The sequence below is a fragment of the Eriocheir sinensis genome, chromosome 9, assembly GCF_024679095.1.
Source record: "Eriocheir sinensis breed Jianghai 21 chromosome 9, ASM2467909v1, whole genome shotgun sequence".
NCBI lineage: Eukaryota > Metazoa > Arthropoda > Malacostraca > Decapoda > Varunidae > Eriocheir > Eriocheir sinensis.
Window position 1 is genome coordinate 15,513,428 of NC_066517.1, and position 17,076 is coordinate 15,530,503.

The following is a 17,076-nucleotide window of genomic DNA, read 5'->3' on the forward strand; positions in this document are numbered from 1 at the left end:
ATGCCTTGTATCATCATTGAGGACCCTCGCTCCTCTTTAAGCAGCTATCAGTCTTCTCTTTTTGGTTGAAGAAAGTAAAGAAAACCTCACCAAATGTATTAACAACTATTTACACCAATGCAACTATTAGCCTCCTCTTTTTGCTGTCTTTTCTAATAACAATATTCCCATTGAGGCTACTATTATACTACCCAAGGAGGCCTCACACTGACTTTTAGCTTCCCTGTTGCTTACATTTACATCCAACTAACAACCAGCAAATGTGTATTCAACAGTAAAAAAGAAATGCAGACCAAGTTCACAACACAGCAACATTACAAAGTATAAAATTACATGAACACTCAGTCGTAAGTACAAAAAATATCCCCGCTGAACACAGCCTGAGTTCCCCCGAAGCAGAGGAGATTCATACATTTCTCATCTAAGGAAATACTGCTAGTTATGATTATTCAACAGTGGCCCTCTTCCCTCAGGCATCTACACAAGCCCTTTCAACACAGTTCTAATATGTCAACAATAAACAAATGCAATACACAGTTCAAGACTATTATCACATCCAACAGCCAGTCAGTAATATAATTCATTAATTCATGAGGTGAAATATGGTTCCAGTAACTTGATAGGAAGGTAAACACTTAGAAGTTAGATAAACTTACTTCTTTTTCGGTCAACTTTCACCCACAGGAAACATGCATGGCCAAGCACTCGAGTGTATAAGAGTGAGTTACTGCAAAGCTTCAATAGACATTACCTATTATAGCAAAACTTACCAGCTTTATCAACATGTACTCATGCTTCACTAAGTAACCCAACAATCACCCAATGGCCCTACAGAGAGCAAGGTGCTGCCATGGGGTGGGGTGGCGGCTGTGTGTATGGCAATGGCGGTTCAGGAAGGAGACTGATTTGATTCATGATTCAAGAGACACCCCTAGATTTGTGGGTGGGGCACATGAGGTCTCTGAGGCAGCAGTGTGTGTGTGTGCATTTGCGTATTTGACTTTATATGTTGCCAAGGGATGGAAAATAATGGGGCTGCATGATTGTAACAGGAGAGTATAAATTTGGGGATGAAAACAAAGGGATGCCGTGATGAAGGAGAAGGCAAGGAGCAAACAAATTTGAACATATAAAAGGGGACAAAATGAGAAATACTGTATAAAAAATATCAAGTATGTACCATGAAAATAAGGGGACAATGTGATGAATGGGGAAGCCATATGAAAAAAAAGAAGTAAAAACACGTAAGGTGGCTGGCTCTGTGTCGTCCTTTGCTAGGTGGCCTTCAGAAGTCGCTCACTCCAGGAGGAAAGAGCACCCAGGACCCTCAGAGTGAACCCCAGGCCAGCTAGGACACTCAGGAGGGTCACAAGGAAACCCAGGGCCTCAAAGATGAAGTGAGGTGCAAATATCTTCCACAGCATGAGGTGTCTGCGCAGGACGAGTGCTGCCAGGGATGTGCAGGCCACCTGGGGAAGGGAGGAGGGTGTTTGCTGTTTCTCAGGTTCACAGACTCACACTATGCATTTTGAGACTAAGAAAAGAACATGGAACGTACACGAGAGTACTCCTCTCATAACCATAAAGCTGTTAAAAATATTTACTTTTACTCAAACTGCATTCTTTTTGGGTGGTGTTTGTTACAAAATAAACAGTCTCCTGACGCGTGGCATCTAGATGAAAGTCGCTTGTTGTCTACTATAGAGAATTTGACAAGTGGTTACTGTATGGATAGATAATTCAGTATGCCATGACCTTACATCACCACCTATGACAAAAAAGCCCACCTCAAGATCACTCACCCACCACAATGACCTAGGGCATTCATGGTGGGTTGCGCTATGCCACCACAGCCTACAATTAGCTCGAATTAGGTGTTTTATGGCGAGCCCTTTTTAGGGTCCACCGTACTGCAGCCACGACTCGTGAAAGCCCTGAAAAGGGTCTGTCGACGTTCTTGGGTTAATAAAGAGTGACCATAATTTTTACATTCTTCAATAACAGGATTAGTGAAAAAAGTAATATTAAACATTTGGTAGTCTACAATTTACCCCAAAAATGATAAGTAGTGATAAAACTGCATAAACATTAATGTCCAGTCCTTACTGTACTGCTTCCCGCACTCCAGCCTCACCTTGGCAGCATGAAGGAAGGTATAGGACAAGGCAGCAGAAAGAAGTGACTCCCGTGCCATGTCAGGGTCCTCCACCAACAGGAACTCTCCTCGGGCTGCCTCAACACCCTCAAGACTGATGACAAACACGTACAAAGGTAAGGTAAATTAACAGACAAAAATAAGCAAATTTGTGAATAAGATGTTGACAATTGATAACAAAAATGCAGAAATGAATAATTTCAGTTATTTCCTTAAACCAAGGAGTACTATTACTACAATTGCTGACTGAAAGAGCCCACTTAAAACAATAATCGAGGTGTGACAATGGATATTTCCTTACCAGGTGCCTCTGAGGTTTGGAAAGATGACACTGATAGCGAGGGGCACAATCACCACCAGTGGAAGGGACAACCCAAACAGCACATAGGTTGAGAAGGTGTTGAGGCCCACCAGAAGTGCTGGGGCCCAGTTGCCAATGTGCTCGTCACCCTCCAGCCCCACAAAGGCAGCAGCCCAGTGCAGCGAGGGGAAGGTGGGCTGATGACCCGTTGTGTAGAAGCCGTGGATGCTGAGGATGAACCAGACACATGCTGCCGGCCATCCAGGCTTCACTATTTCCCCTGAGACAAGGATGCAAGTGATGAGTGGTGATCATGACTTACTTCTTATGGTGCTTATATTTTAAGGCTACATATGTCTAAGCCTGAGCAATGGGCCCCTAGCAGCCTTCCTCATCTCCCTTTCATAGATGGACCTCATTTTTGCACACATCAGTCCACTTGCTCTTCCACTCTCCTAATCAATATTGACATGCTATCAACGGTTATCGACAGGATCTAAATAATTTACTAGTCAACTGAACCTAAATATAGAAAAAATTATCAGTTTCTGTAGTTACCCTATTAATCAAAGATCCTTATGCTTATAAAAATTAAAGAATCAACCACTTCATGTGCATGTTTGATAAAAAAAATGTAGAGACTAAACTGGAATAGACTAAAGGAAATACTTACTGAGGTTCTGGGATGTCTTTAGTATCCAAAGAGCCATAAGGAGAAGTGAAGCACTGGCTGTCAGCAACAACAGCAGAACAGCCCCACTCAGCCCATCCCCAGCCACCATCACCACCACCACCGTCACCACCATCAGCACTGCCACGAGGGGGGCTGACATGCTTGTTGCCAGTCCATACACCACGGGAATGCTCGACTCAAAGCTCTTCTTTGAGTTGTATTTCTCCATCAAGTTTTTGCAGAGCTGTGGTATTAAGACACTTGGGTTATCAGAAACCAGCTGACGGTTCCTCCTGCTGGACGAGGAAGGCAACTCATAGGTGAGTAATGGCACACAGCTCAATACCAGCACATACACTAGGCCAGCACCAAACGTCACCCTAGGAGGAATGACGTGTCCCCAGATGTCAAGGTTGTGAGCAGCCATGAATGCCTGGATGGCCCACCACACTGCCACCAGCACCCCACAGACCACTGGCACAGTCCTGGCCAGCAGAACTCCCAGCCTGCTGCCATTCATGTTGCCACAGAGCAGCAGCCAGCGTCGCGGCAGCAACACCACCAGTGCCAGGGCCAGGAGGCTGGTGAAGTAGCGCCAGTTGTGTAAACTCTGAGGCAAGCCTGAGAGTGGCACCTGGACCTGGCTGGGGCTGCACCAGTACTGCTCTTCACGGCACCGCCAAAACCACCCACTGCACCGCACACACACCAGTGCCACCGCCCACCCAGTCAGGCAAACCATGTTGGGCAGATTGCTTAAGAGCCTGGACACTTTCCCAGTGAGTGAGGTACCTTTTTTACCTTGTGCTTTGAAAATGAACAAGATAAGGTACACTGTTAAACATGACAATAAAATGAAAGAAACAATATAATTCTCCATAACTACAAAACTGTTTGAGAAACTCCCTAAGAGGACTATACTAATAAGTGACAGGGAGATGTAATCAATGACACCGAATTTTGATATCGAAAAATTCTCCTTATGGGCATATATCCAAAGTAACACCAAAGCACTTGCTGCATAGGACAAAATGACAAAGTTGAGGAAATGTGACAGAGCAAACAATAAATTTACAATAACTGTGAGGATCAGAATTCTTTTGATGATATGAACTTTGATATCAGTAAGAATATTGCAATAAACAAATGACCCAGCCAGGACCAACACACTAAACATCAGGCACAGGCCTCCCACCATTTCCAAGACATCAAACCGGACCCAAATTTCTTCACACATTAGCTTGGCCAAAATCAGATAGTCAGCAAATGCTGCCTTCTGGACCCCTGTGGGCAGCTCCTCTGAAGTCTCCTGTTCCAAGCGTTCTAGCCCGTGCCACAGGTCCTGGGGGTAAGAATTTCCCAGTTCCCTGTAGGCACTGAGGTACCTCTTAACCTGCCGCATATTAACACTCAGTCCAAGGTGCTTCTGCTTGTCTGCCTCTTTGGGTGTCATTTCAGCTGTCACCAAAACATCCTCCATGACCTTCCCCAGGCTGGAGAAAGGTATTGGCACCCCCAGAGCCAGAGCCAGTGTGGGCACAAGATCCACTTGGGCAACAGGTGGGGTGAAGGCATGTGCAGGAGGCAGCCGAAGGGCAGGGCTGTACACAAAGAGGGCAGCCTCCAGCTCTTCCTTGGAGTCACCCCCGTGGTCTCCAGTCTGGGTCATGCCGTGGTCGCCCAGCACCAACAGCAAAGTGCTGTTATCCATGCTGGCGATAACTTGCCTGCCAGAAAAAATTATGTCACTTTTTCTAAAATCAATACCTTTTCTAATGCTCTACTACAAAGAGCTACAATACATTTTTTTCTGAAGAATATTTACATGTCTATTCTGTTTTATGCTGTACTCATTATTTTCACCAGAAAAATACATTCTTAGGTATCTGAGAGAGTAATTTGTGACATGAGAGAGATTTCAACTGAACTTTACCTCTCAATGTTTTCTCATCAACTCTATATTAAAGAGTCTACCTACATGTTCCTATATAGATAATCAAGAAAAATAGGAGCAGTTTGACTTAAAAGTACTCAAATACAGAGAAATTATAGCTCCAAAAATAGAAAATAAATTAAATACAATATTACAACAAAAACTGCAAAACACCAGCAAACCCTCACTTGACAACTTCATTCATTTGTGTGAGCTTGGCAGCCATCTGGGGATGGTTGGGGCCATAGCGATGGCCACAGTGGTCCACCCCCAGGAAGTGGCCCAGCATCACCTCCCAGTCCGGCCGAGCCAACTCCTCCCCAAGGTGAGTCTCCACCCCGCGGTCCACAGTGTGCAGGTCCATCACATTGAAGGATGAGTACAGGTGTGAGCGACTGAACCTGCGATATGTGCTGCATGTTATTTTTCTCCTTCATTTCCAGAAGGAGCTGGGAATCATGATTTTGGGCTTTTCAACTGTATAGTTTTATATTAATAATTATATATTTTTCTTATGGGAGAGGACTCGCAGGGTTGGCAAAAACCAATAAAAAAAAAAAAATAAATAAATAAATAAATAAATTATTTTGGTTCAAGCCATGTTTTTTTGGTTTAAACCATGTTTTTTTGGGGGTTTAAACCACATAGATTTTTTTTTTTGCTTTTCAGTATGTTTAATCCAGTAAAATATCTGTATATACATATATGAGTTTGAAAAGGAATTATAGATAGATTTAGCGATGGATTTAGCAATATATTCATTTGATCTTCATACAATCTGTAAAAGAGGCAAAATGCAGCTTCTCTAACATGCTTTAATCAGAAGACTCCAAAACGTTGCATTTCTACTCTAGTTGATATTAAGTTGAAGGAAGTGACGGTCGAGCTTATTTTTGAAGGAGTCAATCGTGTTACACTGGACCACTGATGATGGGAGCTTATTCCATTCTCGCACTACAACGTTGGTGAAGAAAAATTTGGTGCAGTCTGAATTTACTTGTCTACATCTGAGTTTTACGCCATTGTTCCTCGTGCGCAAAGTGTCATCGATCATAAACAATGTTGATCTGTCTACATTCGTGAAACCATTAAGTATTTTAAAACATTCGATCAGTTTTCCTCGGAGGCAACGTTTCTCAAGAGAGAACATGTTAAGGGTAGAAAGCCTTTCTTCGAGGATTTGTTGCGCAAGGGATAATTTTCGTTGCTTGACGCTGAACACCTTCTAATTTAGCAATATCCTTTGCATGGTGGGGAGACCAAAACTGTACCGCATATTCCAAGTGGGGTCTGACTAAACTGTTGTAGAGCGGAGTATTACATTTTATTCTTAAATAAAAGTTTCTTTTAATGAAGCCCAACATTCTGTTCGCTTTATTTGCTGCATCGATGCATTGCTGTGAGAATTTGAGGTTTGACGCGATTTTGACCCCCAAGTCCTTGACACATTGAACGCTTTTGAGTTTAACGCCGCGCATTTCATAATCAAACTTCTTATTCCTCGTTCCAACTTGAAGGACCTGGCACTTGTCTACGTTAAAGGGCATCTCCCATCTATCCGACCAAGCTGAAATTTTGTGCAAATCCTCTTGGAGGCTTTGCCTGTCTTCGTCAGTGAGAACCGAGTTACCAATCTTTGTGTCGTCTGCAAATTTACTAATGCGGTTATTGAGTCCAGCATCCACGTCGTTGATGTAAATAATGAAGAGCACTGGGCCAAGAACCGAGCCCTGAGGGACGCCACTAGTGACCAGCGCCCACTCTGAGTTAAATCCGTCAATCACTACTCTTTGTTGTCTGTTGCTCAACCAATTCGCGATCCATTGGTTTACCTGACCGTGTGTGTGTGTGGGCTTTCCTGGCTATATCCCCCACTGCATACTGCCGCTGCATCGCGCTCCCCGGAGTTAGGAGCACTGTTATGATGACTCAGAATAACAATGGCCGTCTTAGCATACACAGACTGTACGTATGTACAATTTACAGTCCACAGATGCCAGTGCCACCATGCTACATGGACAGCATGCATCTAATATCTACTGTGCTAGAACCTAAGTAATACTTATTCTGAGTTATTGATGAGAATAGAGTCACTAGGACTGAAAATCATTAGAATAGTGGTCCTGGCAATTATTCAGGCGACGATTACCATTGCAGCTTCCAGGACACCGCCCCGCCTTCAGTGATGACTGCATTCACGATGCCCCCCCTACAATACCTAGTTACACTATACCTCGCTGCTACAGTAATACACTACCGGTACACAACACTATCACTTTGCACCTTGCTCCCAATCGCAGCTCGCAGCTCTGAATGACTAGAATTGTGAGTCACTCTTTCCCTTCCCACCAGGGTTGCCAGGTTTGGCATAATTGTGTCAATTTGGTATATTCCAGGCCTGGTTGGCATACTGGAAATTTAGTTTTATGCCTAACCTCATTTGTCATAATTTTTGGTATATTCAGGGGTGTTTTTAATATTATTTAATTTATATTCATAATAAGGTGCTGGAAGTCAAAGACGTTGACCAGATTCTATAATCTATCTAGTGAATAAAACATCAGAAAAAAGCATTATACACATCAGATGAGGGTACTGTTCCTCTTGGTACCGTTTCAAGACCTAAAGTTCTTGATCACTGCAGAACGTGTATTGTTCGTGTTCGGTTACTAGTTTGCGGGTCTGTGCGGGAAAGGAGAAAGTGGCCTCCGCTGCCCAGCAGTGCCCAGGATTGTACGCTACTTTACGAGGACTTACGTTATCCCAGCTGTGTTATTGTGTCTTACAAGTGGACATAAGTATCAGAGTGTGCTAGGATCCGTTTCTGACCCGCAGTAACGGCTATGAGTCGCAAAAACTTGGAAGTATTTGTGGCGTGTTCTTCGGAGGCATCGACGAATATGGCGGAAACGCTGCGGCATCACATTTTTATGTGTTTATAAAGACCCTCAGAAGCCATTTTAACGTGATTTTAGGAGTAAATAAAGCCGTTCGTATCGTATTCTCCCCTCACAGTGTGGCATCAAAGAAAGGAAGCCAGAAATCTTTAAAATGTGCTGATAGGCATCAGTTTCTGAGTCAAAAAACTCCTCTGCATCCTTGTAATCTACTGCTGCACACATTAGTTACAGGGGCATTGGTGATGCGATGGTGTGGAATGTGGAGGGAGTGGACAGTGCTTGATTGGAAACAAGATATGAAAGACCAAAATTGTTTTAACTAAGCTAGAGTGAGGGAGGCCGCTGTGGGGGACACGCAAGTTTGGCGCGAAAACGGGTCCTATGTAAGGGGTCTTGGCTTGTAACTCCCAAGAAAAGGCTAAGATAATACGCATTTGAAAGATCTGCAAGTCTTAAAAGTGTTGAAATAATGCAACACGTGCGTGTGTCTACCATTCCAGTGCTTGAACAGTGCCATACAGCGAAGGTGATGTGAGGGTGAGTGGGAGGATAAGATGACGCGCTAAATCCTTCTCGTGTCAGACCTCATAACGCCGAAAATATATAGATACGCATACGCTGAATTACCATGTAATTTAAATTGATACATACTGTATACTGAACATAATTACAGAAACAGAGCAAATAGTGTATAGAAAAGTGCGTATGATTGTGTTTTAATCTTTATCTTGATCTATGAAAAATATTAGAAATTTTACTGATTATATTCTATTCAAACAGGCACAGAGATATTATAATGCAGTGATCAAACCATTAACAATCAAGACTCAAGTTATTAGAAACAAAGTTGAAACTGTTGGTGATTAACCTAGTGCTGAACTATTCATCAATATGAAAGGCAGAAAACCAGACTATATTTGGAATTTTTTTGAAAAAAAGGTTGTTGAAGGCAGAAAAGGCTGCCGAGCAATTTGTAAAGATTGCCGTAAAGCAATGGAAGGACAAATAGTATGAATGAAGAGTCATTACAGCAGGTTGTTTTCAGTTACTTTGAAGCTACAGCATTTGAATAGAGATTTGAGTTTACCAACTGACGTTTTCATCCTGGTGTTAGTAAAATGACTGCATAATAAAAAAATTAAAACCACATATAATTAAAACCACAATACCTGATGAAACTAAAAAAGATTCACAAAAAACACTGGTTTTTATTGATTGGTTTTTGGTTTAAACCAGGGGTGTCAAACTCATGGCCCGTGGGATAGTCATAAATGGCCCACGGTATCACGGTAACTTCAATCTTGTCAATGTATTTTCTATCCTTGTTGACCCCCATGACGGCACTTCAGAGTATGAATTGGCCCTCGAAGGGTTTTGAGTTTGACACCCCTAGTTTAAACTGCTAACCCTGCTGTACATAATTAAAATCTTACATACAGTTAAAACCACAATACTGATGAAACTAACAAAGATACACACAAAAGAAAAAAATGGTTTTATTAATTGGTTTAAACCACTGTTTTTTTTTTTTTATTGGTTTAAATCATTTGGTTTAAACTGCCAACCCTGGCTCAGAGGAGGCAGGCAGAGCAAAAAACAAATTATAAGAATAAAGCTAGCAATATTCTGCTCCTATGAAAAGACTAGAGATGATGTTAAAAGAATCAATGTTGGTTGTTGAGGTGTCTTTAAACTCCTTTCGTAGATTGTCATAGAAATTTCAAAAGGGATGCAACCTTAAGGCATATTATCTCTTGCAGCATCAGCTTTCATCTTCAAAGAAAAATCAACCATGCCAAATTGCACCTCTCATTCTTGACTTTTACTTAAGACACAAACACGAACCAAACTGACATCATAAAAAGTGTGATATACATGACATGCTGTCACTATATGAACTCTTTACTAAATTATTAAAGTTAAAAACAATAGTAACTATGATTACATCAATTATGTTTTCTCACCTTCCAGGGAAAAGTCCTCCCCACGTGTCATCCCCGAGAACAGTGATGCGCCGGCCGTGCCTCACCAGCTGGTCAATGATGTTGTCCTCGTCTATCTCCTCACTGGTGATGAGTGACAGAGATGATCCTCAGGTCATAACAACTACTATTCTTTTTTATATTACATATGTACAATTAGGCATTACGAAGTTCATGCAGTTCTAGTTGGGGTATGCTCATTAATTATTAAATCAATTTATGTTTAAGAGAATTAGAAAGAAAATAAAATGTATCAAAACCCTTGAAAAAAAAGGTAATAATATTAATAAATCTATACATCATAATACTACAATGAAAGGGAATCTGCAACTGTCACACCTTGCAAAGTTATTGCTGGCATCGATAAAGGTTGGAAGACTGCCAGTGGTGAGGCCCTTGAGCCGCTGCATGGTGGTAGTTGGGGCATCCGCCATGAAGGGGCTGAGCCTGGCCTGGCGAGGATGCTGCTTCACCATCTCCCCAAACACTGGCATTTTGTTCTGGTAGGGCAGGGCATTTACTTCCTTCAGGCTGGTGTTGTACAGAGCAAAGTCATACCTTAGTGCATCTATGAGCAATATTATGGTCTTCTGGAAGGGGGGCACCATCCAGCAGCCTTCCCTTGTCCCTGCTGCTGTGCTGTGGTCTGGGTTTGTATCCTTGAAATCCTCACAGCTTGAATTTGAGGGAACAACTTGTCTAGTGAGGAGGAAGCCATGACTGAAGATCAAGAGTCCAACCGTCAAAAGTTCACTCACGCAGAAGAGAACAACCAGCACCTCACAGCTTTTATATCGTGCTTTCCCCATGCTCACATCTGGAAATAATATAAATGGTGAAGTTACTGCCACCAGACGCTGGTAAATACTGTATTCTATGTGATAGCTAGGTAAACTCTAGAATTACACTAATTTCAATCTGATGGAACAGGCCATCTGAGTCTGCACTCTGTCACACAACATTTTTTTACTAATTGAATCCCACCTTAAGGGGAGCGTCCGGTTTTGAACGGGATTGCCATATCTCTGGTAATTATGCATGAATCACTCTGTTTTTATGCTGTGAAGTATTGACAACCTGTACATCAATTTTAGACATTCAGTCCCATTCTAGTCTCCAGCCCCGCCAGCCCCCAACAGCCCCTTCTGAAATTTATGAGTGCTATTCTGGCATTATTATTGGCCCCACAGCCTTCATTTTTTTGTGGCTAAGACACGTTATTATATAGTGTGTTTCTACGCTTTTAGATTTTTAAATTTTGCTTTTGTTTTTGTTTTATGAATTTTTTCATGTTTTTCTTTTTTCTTTTACTTTTTTTTGCCAAAAAAATATTAATATAAAATGACAGCTCACTTATATATATAAAAACGCAGCATACTTTTGATTAAGAAACATTCCTCTGCCGTTTAGTTTTTGTTTCATTGAAATCAAGCTAAAACTGGCCTCAAAATAGATTTTAGAAGGGTAATAACTTATGTTTTGAGATACGGGCCGATAAAGTTTATTCATTGATCTCACACCTGTCATTACATACTAGGAAGGTTTTCAGGTACGATAGGTTTTATTATGATTATATGCAAGCTAATAGTACAATCAGGTGTGTTTTTAAGCGTATCAGGCTCCTTCTCCCACCCCTGCCCTTCCTAAAGGCAAGGTGTTATCTTGTCAAGCGTGGGGTACCAATGTTGCCCATACTCCTCATGGTTGTTCAGCTTGATGTTTTCAGTTAGAAGCCACCAGATACATAGTCTGCTGATGCTTCTTCTTTCTTCTCTGACTTTGGCTTCTGCTGGGCTTGGCTGTGCCTCCTCCTGTCTTTATCTTGTGCTGTGAGGGATCTTCTTAGTGCCTTCGACTTGATATTGAAGGCTGTCAGCAAACATGCCTTCTGGTACCCGAAGTTGTGGTCTAATATTGCAGACTGTGCAACAAATGACAGTCTCCTGAAGCCGGCAAACTTTGCTTTCCTTGCCCGTGCCCACATCTTGCTGTGAAAGCTCTCATTTGCGTTCTGTGTGAGTCCACGGACACATCTCTCCATTTCACATCGATGCTCTTCATCCAGGCATCCTTACTCTGCTTCTTCCTCTTAGATAACCGTCCCATGGCTGTGAGCAGGCAAAAAGCAGGAAACAGCGGGAAAATAAGCAGCGGTTTCGAGTCTACGCAAGGACAGATGGCGAGAGTCTACTCTCCTTCACAGCTTGGCAGGCACTAGCATCTTGGGCTTCTCGGCTGACAGTCCCAGATCCCCACACACACTAGCTTTTAGTGTTGCCATATCATGTTCACCAAAAAATATAAAGATTTTGCCGTTCTTTCCACAGTTTTGGGGGAAAGAACCCGACGCTATCGATGTAAACAAACACACGTGGTTGAGTACCGGACCTTTAAATGGGATTTAAACCAAAAGTATCGCGTGTTTTACCATAAATCTTTGTGAAATGATAGCCAATGTGTAACCCAACCACATATTTCTTTTCTCACAAAAAGTAATATTTTTCATATTTTTTCGGTCTTCAAACCGGACGCTCCCCTTAAGCAACTAGATAGAAGCCAGTCACTGCTATAATAATAATCAGGGATCTTTTGTCAGACCATCCTGCTGTCTTGAACCTAGATCAGCCATCTCCACCTCAGAATATGTTTTAATACTACCACCTTAATTAACCTTGCAGAAAGTACAGTATTGCCACAGAGGAAAGTAACCTATCATTAGTAAGAAGAGTAAGAGGTAACCTGTCATAAAACTTGCTCTGGGGCTGTTGTATCTGTTTTCTAGTGACAACAACTGTACTTCCACATAGAAAAACACCATATTCTACCTAGAAATTAAGTCTGCATCTTTGCATTAAACACAGGTCTGCTATTGAGTAGCCTAATGATCTCTTGCCACTAAAATAGCAGCTTGTCACTGCATCATTGGTTACTTAAATCTCAGAAACGAATAACCGGTCACCAATGAGATTAGCACATTGATGTTTACGTATAAAAATTTTCAACCTTCTGTGAAATTGATGTTAGATAAATGCCAATAATAGCAGTGCCACCTCTTGACTGTGCTTTTTATTTTATTTTACAAAGGAAGTCGCTCAAAGGTACAAAAAGAAAGTGTAAAACAAAAAACGGTAAGATTCTAGTGCTTGCCCATACTCCCCCCTCCCCCCCAAACAAGCCTGGGGACCTGGTGGGAATGCGGGGTTTCGGGTGGGGGACACGAAATCCGTCGTATTCGCGTATTTTTTTAGTGGAGGGGGGGATAAAAACTCCCTAGATCTAGGGAAATTCCCTACATTTAAGGAATTTTTCCTCCCACCACCACTAAAATAAGCGTTTGCGACGAATTTAGTGTTTCCCATACGAAAACCACGCATTCAGTGGATCCCCAAGCTTGTTATGGGAGAGAAGCGTAGTGAACCCATCAAACGATGCTCACCTCACCATCTGGCGTGGCACCGGCGGCCATCTGTGCTCACATAAACCGCCTTCACCACACTCATGCCCTCTCACTAGTAGGTTGTCACCTCATCGCAAGGTTTCTGTCCTCCAAGTAGAGTCCGTGGCACCAAACACAGTGTATCTTCATTGTTTAACACTGACACAAGTAAAACCACCGGCTAGCCGGGATCCATCCAACACCGCGCCTTTAACACTACTGCGGCTTGTGCAGGAAGTGCAGGCTCTCGAACCTCTTGCCCGAGCTGTTCGAACACGTGAATCCATACTGACCGGATTTTGAATCTGCTTCACGGGCTCGTATTCCCAGTATACAAGGTGATTGTGGATATTGACTCCGCGCCTCCAGAATACGATAATACGCCTCCATATATCATAGTAAAAAAAAAAAAAAAAAAAAAAAAAAAAAAGTACTTACAAGTAAAGCCGAATTAATCCCCTTCCCCCAACGATCTTGGGGGACCTGCGTGAACTTGGGGTATTTGGGTGGGGGAGCATATTTAAACAACTCCAACCGAACTTTACGACCTGCTAACGAGGGGGCTTCGCCCCCCTCGACCCCCCCCCCCTCTTACAGGTGCGTGTTCTAAAAAAAAAAAAAATAACCACGCGTGGTGGACCTGGTCTCACATGCGTGGGCTAATGGCTAACTAAGCGTACCATCGCTAACCTAACGTACCATTGGAAATAGTATTAGGTAAAGGTGCGTGTTCCCAAAAAATAATAATAATAATAACCACGCGTGGTGGACCTGGTCTCACCTAGCGTATCATTGCCAACCGGATCGTCGGCAACGCTGCTCATATTGCAATGGCGTCGCCATGTAAACACACCGTCCGTATGTATAATATGCCCTTAAGTACAATATGGAGGCGTAATATCGTATTTTCGAGGTGCGGAGTGATTTTCAATAATTACCTTGCGTGGTTTCCGTACGTTGTAAAAAAAACCCGGAATGTATGAAATTTCCCTACATCTAAGTAATTATAAGGAATTTCCCTACATATTGGGTATTTTTCAACCCCTCATAACTCAAAAACTATGCATTTGCGACGCATTTCATGTTTACCACCGCATTCCCCGAAGTCTCAATGGCCTCCTAGCCAATTTGGGTTGCGAGGGGTGAGTATGGGCAAACACTAGAATAATACCAAAAACACCCACTAATCACTGCTCCTATAAAAGATGAAGTAGTGTGTAAAAATGATGAAACACAAAATTTAGGACGGAGGGGGAGGGGGAGGGAAGGCCAAGTGCATTTCGTCCGGAGGGCGTCTGGGCCTCTATCCTTAAAGGCGCCTTACCTGGCATGTCCTCTCTCAGATGATCTCGACTCCAGTGACAACGAATAAAAATGATGTTACTGATAAGCACAACTTCCCGCCGGGGGTGAGCAGAACCGCTTATCCACAGAGCCTCATACTTCCTAAACTCGCCCGGTAAGAGTATTTTCTCACCTATATTCTTATCTAATGCCTCTTCCTCACATACTGGTGGCCTCGATCAGCAAACACGTGAAACACTTACCCGGGGAGGGGCAGGCGAGGCGGGGCTGTCAGGGGCCGGCCAGGCGAGGCGCTGCCGATGCATGTAAACAAACCGCCGCCACAGAGCACGGGGCGGCGGAGGGGCAGACTGCGGCAATAGTGATGATGATGATGATGATGATGATGATAGTGATGATGATGATGATGGTGATGATGATGATGGTGATGATGGTGATGATGATGATGGTGATGATGATGATAGTGATGATGATGATGATGATGATGATGATGATGGTGATGATGATGATGGTGATGATGATGGTGATGATGATAGTGATGATGATGATGATGGTGATGATGATGATGGTGATGATGATGGTGATGATGATGGTGATGATGATGATGATGATGATGATGGTGATAAGGAGAGGAGGAGGAGGAAGAGGAGGTAAAGAAGAAGAGGAGGAGAAGGGAGAAAAGGAAAAAGAAGAATAAGAAAGAAAATAAATAATAATAATAATAATGAGGAGGAGGAGGAGGAGGGAGAAGAAGAAGAAGAAAAATAAATAGAAGAAATACTACTACTACTACTACTACTACTAATAATAATAATAATAATGATGATGATGAAGAGGAGAGGAGGAGAAGAAGAAGAGGAGGAGAAAGAATTAAAAAGAGGAAGATGAAAAAAAAGAGGAAAAGGCAAAAAGAAAAAGAAGAAATAGAACTAATAATAATAATGATAATAATAATAATAATAATAATAATAATAATAATAATTATATAATAAAAAAAATAACACACTACAATGCATAAGAATAAGTCAGAGATTGTGTGTCTACTGGTAAAGCATGGTAATTTTGTCTGTCATATGAAGCAGCAACAGGTTATAGGGATCATCCAAACCGGCAATATATTAATGTAACCCGTTTATATAATTCCCAAGTGCATGTGTATGAAACACCCTTTTATTTTTTCTTAATAGGGGAAATTTCTTAACAAACATGATTTCGAAGCATATGTTTCGAAGCTCTATTTCTTCTTGTCTTTATTACTACATAACTGGTTGACCATCTTGGTGTTCAGAGCAGGACACCTCAGATTAACCCTTTGACTGCGGATTTCCTACAAGAAGACATCACCAAACTACAGAAATGGAACAAAAAGTGGCTGCTACAATTCAATGAAGAAAAATAGTCCTGCACCTTGGGAAGGGATATCCAGCATACCAATACCACATGGGAAACACTCAGTGGTGGGATTAAATTTTTTAAGAACAGGTTCTCTCTATGAGGGGTTTACCAAAATAAGTTATAAGTAAAAGGTGTTCATGGGGGAAAAATTGAGAACCCCTGATTTAAGCTAGCAGTAACAACCAGTTCTCGGGATCAAAGAAATTCCAAGAACAGGTTCTTGCGAACCAGTGCGAACCGGCTGAATTCCATCACTGGAAACACTCCACTATCCACCACAGAGGCAGAGAAAGACCTGGGACTATTATGCAACCAGGCTACCAGTGAAAGCCAAATCCATGCCAATCACAGCGAACGGGTTAATATAGATCTACTTACTGCATAATGCATATACAGGCAGAAAGTGTTTGTGTTGAAGAATCTCTGCATTTTGAGGTGGCATCATTCCTTCCATATATCTGATAACTATGCTAACACACAATGCTATATTTCCTTCACTGGTTCCTTTGCAATACTCTTTTGTGAGGTTGCTTTTTAGGTGAGGGACTGAGTGTTCCAAGGGGTGCTGGAGCAAGGAAAGTTGGAGGCGCTTCTGCCATGGCCACCCCACTGAAAGAAATGGGCCTCGGAGATACACATACTTGTTGCTTTGAAAAGGAGAAAAGAAACATCCAATATTTTCACTATTTCAATAGTTTGTTTTATTCTTACTTTGAAAAATAAAATATTAAAGATTTAAAAGCACTTTCCATAGATTATTGTTTTCTCTTCTTGTCAATGTTTATCCATTACACTTCTCTTACAGCCTAGAGAAATTATTATCAAGTAGGACTCAGTGGGAGGTAGATGGGGATGCCAGTCTGCCTCCCACCAAGGGTTTGTGTTGATATCTGGTCAGGTACTGTGGCCATTCCCATCCAGGCTGTCATTGCATATTGAACCTCGTGTTCTCACAGACTCAAAATACTAGATGAACTGTATTTACAGGATATGGGT

The 17,076-nt window shown here is 42.2% G+C and overlaps 1 protein-coding gene across 3 annotated transcripts; it reads right to left on the reverse strand.

Moving 5' to 3' along the window:
* Nucleotides 1-81: 81 nt before the first annotated feature.
* Nucleotides 82-15,042, reverse strand: LOC126995957 (GPI ethanolamine phosphate transferase 3-like). Of its 3 annotated transcripts, none has more exons than XM_050855885.1 (8): nt 14,928-15,042; nt 10,284-10,761; nt 9,927-10,028; nt 5,251-5,463; nt 3,130-4,856; nt 2,457-2,736; nt 2,135-2,249; nt 82-1,469 (listed from the first exon to the last, which is right to left on the reverse strand). In XM_050855885.1, exons 2-8 carry the CDS (start codon nt 10,751-10,753, stop codon nt 1,275-1,277), a joined length of 3,102 nt encoding a protein of 1,033 aa, XP_050711842.1. In that variant the 5' UTR covers nt 10,754-10,761; nt 14,928-15,042; the 3' UTR covers nt 82-1,274. The 3 variants fall into 3 exon arrangements, with proteins under 3 accessions (XP_050711842.1, XP_050711843.1, XP_050711841.1); XM_050855886.1 differs by lacking the exon at nt 14,928-15,042 and adding an exon at nt 14,858-14,913; XM_050855884.1 differs by lacking the exon at nt 14,928-15,042 and adding an exon at nt 13,381-13,532.
* Between the last annotated feature and the right edge of the window lie 2,034 nt (nt 15,043-17,076).

What these genes read in the sequence shown, in the direction of transcription:
- LOC126995957 (XM_050855885.1), bottom strand. Translation starts at nt 10,753, where the DNA reads ATGGGGAAAGCACGATATAAAAGCTGTGAGGTGCTGGTTGTTCTCTTC. An exon ending in GGAGGACTTTTCCCTGGAAG is followed by an intron (nt 5,464 to 9,926) that starts GTGAGAAAACAT and finishes CACATATCGCAG; the next exon opens with GTTCAGTCGCTCACACCTGT. An exon ending in CCAAACCTCAGAGGCACCTG is followed by an intron (nt 2,250 to 2,456) that starts GTAAGGAAATAT and finishes GTTTGTCATCAG; the next exon opens with TCTTGAGGGTGTTGAGGCAG.